General features: G+C 51.4%; 1 protein-coding gene across 1 annotated transcript in view; it reads right to left on the bottom strand.

The window, feature by feature from the left end:
• The window catches only part of ATL2 (atlastin GTPase 2), a 40,705-nt gene extending 37,517 nt beyond the window's left edge, over positions 1-3,188 (bottom strand). The window contains exon 1 of the mRNA XM_005429079.2: positions 2,602-3,188. Coding sequence (XP_005429136.1) covers positions 2,602-2,731 — 130 coding nt within the window. The 5' untranslated portion in view covers positions 2,732-3,188. The remainder of the gene's footprint in view (positions 1-2,601) is intronic.
• Between the last annotated feature and the right edge of the window lie 2,988 nt (positions 3,189-6,176).

Raw genomic sequence — 6,176 nt, 5'->3', positions numbered from 1 at the left:
AGGGGCGGGGCCGGAGCGGAGCCCCCGGGGGCTGCAGCGGGAAGGGGGAAGCGCTGAGGGGCAGGGCAGCGGACAGAGAGAGCGAGACAGACAGACAGACAGACAGACAGACACATACACACAGAGACACAGACGTGCACACAGGCCCAGCTGCCGGCCCGGCCCCTGGGCTGAGTGTCTCCCTCACGGCGCCCGCGTGCGCTGAGCTGGAGCAGCGGGGCTCCAGCGGGGCACAGGGCGAGGAGGCCCCCAGGCCATACAAACACCTCCTCAGGCAGCGCATCCTTCAGGGCTCCCTCCCTCCCTCAGCCACAGCTCACTCCTGTAGAGCTCACGGCCGGAGCGTCGCCCGCGTGCTGGTGTCCCCCTACGCCCTCACCCTGCTGGGCCCTCGCGTCCCATTCCCACCAATGCTGGGCCTGGGGACAGCCAGGAGAGCGACCGGGCCGCTCTGCATTTCCAGCCCTAACTCCAGCTCCTCCTCCTCACTGTAGCACTGCTGCATTGGGGCTGGAAACACGCAGGAGAGCTCTAAATCAGAACAAGCCACACAAGTTTCCAAGGAACCAAACTTTCCTGCTGTGTCTGCAGTTTGCAGGAGTCTTGTTCCTCTCCATCCGAACTGACCTTGCTTCATCCTTTTCAAAAGGCCAGCTGTGAAAGTGAGCTGCCCTTACTGCATGAAGTTTTTAAGTCTGTGAGGTTTCCTATTGCTAAAGGTTGTGTAAACCTTCTCAGGCAAGTTGGTCAGTATGACCTTGTCACTTGTTAGAAGAACACAATGTCCAATAAATCATGTGAAGTGAGCAACAGGCTTGCAAAACCCCACTTCACCGTGGCAGTGCTCTCTGTAGAAACCATTTTTCTCAGTTTTTAGCTATGCTAACTTAGTCCTGGAGAGGCAGCTTGTGAATGACAGCAATCCTAAAAGCAAACAAGAGTTTGGTTCTGTCAAAACAGAGGTGGAGGGAAAGCTCAGAAGAGATTTTCAAAGCAAAAACCAACTATCACAGAAGCACCTACCACTGCTTTCCAAACCTTGCTTTCCTTTACTATCAAAGTAGCATATAAGGGGTTTCCCAGCACAGGGGTTCATGACACCGCCTGCTGTGCTTACGCTGGCAGCCCTTGTGCCAGAAAGTTTAATATCTACAACACATGAAAAAGAAAGTAAAATGTCCAAAAGATGCTGCAATCACAGCAAGTGAGAACGGCAGAAGGATACAATGATCAAACTATTATCATATATTCAATTCTAGTTATGACACTTGGATTAATAAAATATGCAGTTCTATAAAAGAAGTTTGTTATTGTCGATTTACGTCAGCATAAATGGAAGCAGGATTCAACCCCTTTGTACAGAAGCACTCATATGAATTCTAGGAAAAAAAACCAAAAATATTGCCATTGGCCTTTTGCAGTTTAATATCCTCTATTTATTTGCTGAAAATGAGCCTACCATTGCTTGTCCTTCAAACCTCATACCAAGTGAAGAAAAACCTTTCTTTCCATCAGAAGGAATGCAGAGCACACTCTGTACACAGAGGAATTGCAGAGATATTCAGGCAATCGGGTGAAGGGAAACAACTTGAAGTAAAACACATTGGCACCATTAGCTGCCAAATTTAAGCTTCAGCAGCTCAATATGTAAACTAAAAAAAACGGGGAAAAACAGCACAATACTAAAGAAGTTTCCTAATTCTGCTGTTAGTAAACAGCCTTGTTCCTGGTCAAGTTGGAACAGTTTATGCAGAGTTTGAAATAGTGCGTGTTCAGACAGATAGATTTCTGCTTCATGCAACAGGATTTGCTGCTGCTGTAACGTGAGAGCAGAAGTCAAGAACTTGGAGGTCAGAAAGCTCATCCTTAATTCTCTCCACTTATGTTTGCAGGAAGGAAGGAGACATTTTCTGAGCCGAGGATTTTGCTATCAACAAGTCTTCTGGTTGCAAAGGTCCCCATTTCCACTGCACTCCCAGCTACATTCCTCTGAGCCAGGCTAGGAAAGGAGTTAGGACTGAAGCTGCTTAAGCTGGCTGTGGATTTGGCCTGGAAGGAGCTTGGGAACAACTGTGCAAAGCACAGGCAGGCTGTGGTGGGAAGGGATTGCTGGAGCAGAAGGACACCTGACCCATGAGTGCCGGCTGGGCCAGTAGTCCCTTCAGCCATCAGAGTCACAGTTTTGTACCAAAGGCAGCATCTTCTCCTGGATTTGGCCATGCTGCTCTGAAAACTCTGCTGTCCCAAGCTTGTCCCAAAGTCACTTTGGGGCAGCCAACAAACACCACCAGTGTCACCCATGCAGTGAGACAAAGGCTGCTCAGCCATGCTGCTTGGAGAGCTGTCCCTTCCTGCGGTTGGAAGAGCCACCACAGTGTCTCCTGGCCTTCAGGCATCACAGCCTGACAGGGGACTGGCCAGCTCCTGAGCCATGCAGGCCAGAGGCATCCATTGGACGCTAGGAAAGGCTGAATCAGACTTGGGTCCTTTACGCCTTTCCATATAAAGTGTTTCTCAATCCTCATCAGCCAGCCCGTGCAATGCAGTTGGGCTTGTTTAAAGGAATCCGTATGATGACAAATCCTTAAGCTCAACACCTACCTGAAGCACGCTGAGCACCACTGCTGGGCTGGGGAACAGAGCCATGTCCCACCTTGGAGGGCTGAGGGTCCTGGGATGAGCTGGAGACGTCTCCATTGGTGCTTTTGCGCTTACCAACCTCTCTCCTCATCTGCTTCAGGCTGCCGAGTCGAAATGGGTGACCAGGAGATTCCCACTCCTCCTTCCAGGCTGTGCACTGCTGCGGGCAGTCAGGAGCTGAGGACAGACAGCTGTGAGATAAAGGTGGCTCTTCTGAAAACCACCCTGTCCACAGCAATAAGGCACCTTCAACCCTCTGGCTGCAGTGGCTAGGACCACCCAGGGCTTCCCAAGGAGTAAAACTGGGGAGGCAAGGAGAGGTCAGCTCTGCAGCGGTGAACCAGTGCTAGCACTGGGAACAGCCACGGCAGGCAGCGCTCAGCTGCCCTCCCACCAGACCCCACCAAGGGAGCTGTGCCATTCAGGCAAGTCTGAGATGTCCTAACAGACTCCCGCTGGGAAATCCGTCTGGATCTCGGGCTTGTTGCCAGAGGCAAACACATGCCTTCCCAGAGACTGGAAATGCCCTACAAGGCACTTTGTCTTGCTTTTCTCTGAAAAACACCCAGGCTGCCGTACCACAGCCCTGGTACTTATGGACTTCTCTACTCACAGCTTCCCAACTCTTCCAGCTGGAGCGCTGCTCCCTCTGCACCGTGCCAGCAGGCGCTGCAGGATGTGCTGCTCCCCGAGCCCCTGCCCACTCTGCAGCTGGATCCTCCCTTTGGCTCCCTCTTCCCAGCACCCATTCCTGTGCCCTGCCCACAAGCAGGAACACGCCGCTCGGTCCTGCCCAGGCTGGCTGATGTTTGCCTCACTACCTCGGCAAACATCTCAGCCCCATAAACAGGCAATCTTGGTTTCCTATGCATTTCTTTTTTCTGATGCCTGGCATTTCCCAAGGGCCTCTCTCTCAGATTCAGGGCTGCCTTCATTTGTCACACAGGTGATCTAAAAGTTGCTGTGCGTCATTAGAGAGTGCTCAGCACGGCCCCGGGCTTGTAGCTACCTGTGTGTGTTGGCATAACCTGGGGCTCACCCAAGCAAAACCAGGGGGAGACACAGCATGAATCCAAGCCTGGTTCTTCTGCAGACAACTGCAAGAAGGGAGAGGCATTTGGGAGCAGAAAACAAATTGGGAAGGAAGGGAAAGAAACATTTTACTTAATTTCCTCAACCTGAAGCTGTCCCACACGCTGAGAGGAGATGCCTTTTTAGCTGGCTACAGGACACACACTTGAGAAAGAGAGAAAGCAGCCCCTCCCATACCACTAATTTATAGCAAGCTGAGTGGGAAACTTCTCCTTCTTCCCTGATGTTGACCCAGGAGCTGCTCCTCTGGGGAGAAAAGTGGAATTAACATTGAATTTTAGCTGTGAGAGCAGCTCAGAGCAAGTTGCTAGGCACCAGCTGCAAGAATTGCCTGCAGGTGCTCTTGCAGGAGAGGTTGGGCTGGTTGATTGGGCTCTCCCGGTGCAGCCAGAGAGCCAAATACCTTTGAAATGGGCATAATCCTTTCTCAGCCTGAAGGAGCTATTGCACAATCTTCCCAGGATTAAGGGTTTAAAACGAGGGACTGTGTCACAGCCGGGGAAAGGGCAGTGGGCAGGCTCAGGACCCATGCTGGCCTCTGTGGCTCCCTGGGGTGGTGGGATGCAGCCTGCCTGGGGAGGTGACAGTCTTGCAGGGGCACATGAAAGCCATCTCCCTTGTCCTGCCCTGTCTACATTTTATCAGGGTGACTGAAGTCTTCAAAGGATTAAATGGCTAAGGGGTTTTCTTCTGCTCCTGGAAGAAAAGCTCCATGGCCAGCTGAATCTTTCATTGCAAGCGTTTGCTCAAGCGGAGTCCTATCATTTCAGTTTGTATAAACACAGTGAGATTTCCATCTCACTCTTAAGCAACAGCACAAGGCGAAGCTGTTTTTAAAGTCTGGCTTAGATACTGACTCCTGTGAAGGCTGCAGTGCTGCTTGGAGTGCCAGTATGCCTGCAAACCCCAGGGCTGCCCCACTGCAGAGGTGCCCCTGTCTACAGCCAGCATGCTGCCCCCAGCCTCATCTGGAGGCCAGCTCTGCTTACCCACCTGCTGCCTGCTCTGCAGCTCTAAAAATAAGAAGCACCTCTTGGGTTTGGATCCCATTGGTGTCATTTCCCAATGACCCTTTAGGCCATCAAGGACAGAGAAAGAGCTTTCCCACACCCCCAGACTCTATTTTCCGAACTTCTCGTCCTAGGAAAAGAAGCATTGCTCCAGCTGTCCCTGTGATACCCATCAAATGTCTTGCAGAGACAATCACACCAGCCCCTGAAGTCACACAGCCTCCTGCCAAGAGCTGTGTCTGTTTTTCTGGTACAAACAGCAAGGCTCAAGGGAGGAGGAGTTCCCATATGATCAGTGACTGTGCTTCAGCCCATACTACCAGTGCTTTGTTTGCATGGTGCAGAATGCAAAAATCAGGCTACCAGGGACAATTTGGGGTGGAAAGTACTCCACCATTACAGAGGCCTCAGTGGCAATTCAGAGTCTCACCAGGAAAAATGCTGCATAGACATTTCATTCTTTAATGTAATAAAATCAGACTAATCAGCTCAGAGTGCTGCAGGTGTTTATCAGCAAACACTCCTATCAGCAGTGGCTGTGGGCTTTAGAAGAGGATATTTGTCCTTGCAGCATAACTGATCTCTCATATCACAAGGCAGCTCCTCCCATATGGGGCAAAGCGTCACCATGTGATCATGATTTGAGGGAAGCAGCGCAGCTTTGCACTTTGGGGAGGGTGTTTGGGATTGAGTCCTGTGCAGGCAGACCTGGCTCCTGGTTGCATGTGGGGTTAGGAATGATTGCCCTGGCATACAAAGGGTGCTAATTACACGGCAGAGTTTATTTGCATCCTTTGCAGCTACATGACTGGCTTGCTGGGTGAGACTTACAGGTCCTCACGAGGAAGTAGGTGGTTTATTCCCAGGGTTTCACATGCTTGTTTTCCTTGCAAGTCCAGACTGGCTGCATAGAGGTGAGTTGTGCTTAAGAGAGTCCTGCTAAATTCCCACAGCAGAATCTCACCTGCAGCTCTCATTATCCTTTTCTGGAAGGCAAATCCCTCCAGCACAGGCTCACGCACACACCCTTGGATGAGGGTCTGTCAGGATAGGATGGGTTTGGATGAAATTAAGCCGTATGGTCACAGCTCACTGTACCCATCTCAGGAGGTTTTGGACTACCACAGGCTGTCTTGCTAACTTAGGTGCCTCAAAGAGAGGATAGCTGCCAGCAGGAGCTGGCACAGGACCCAGTGACGGCAGCACCCAGGAAAGCCAGGTGAGGTGGGGACCTGAGCTTCCCCCGGCAGCACCGTGGGCTTATGAGAGGGTACCTGGGGCAGCAGCACCCTTCAGGGCTGGGATCATTCCTGTGCTCCCAGTCAGACCTGGATGTAGCTTGTGATCCTTAACACATGGATGAAACTGTCTGGATCTAGTCTCACCTATTGAAGCAAAGACTGGGTCTGAGTCTAGACATGAAGGGCAAGACCA

Source organism: Geospiza fortis, unplaced genomic scaffold (genome assembly GCF_000277835.1).
Source record: "Geospiza fortis unplaced genomic scaffold, GeoFor_1.0 scaffold99, whole genome shotgun sequence".
Taxonomy (NCBI): domain Eukaryota; kingdom Metazoa; phylum Chordata; class Aves; order Passeriformes; family Thraupidae; genus Geospiza; species Geospiza fortis.
This window is presented reverse-complemented; position numbering and strand designations above follow the sequence as displayed.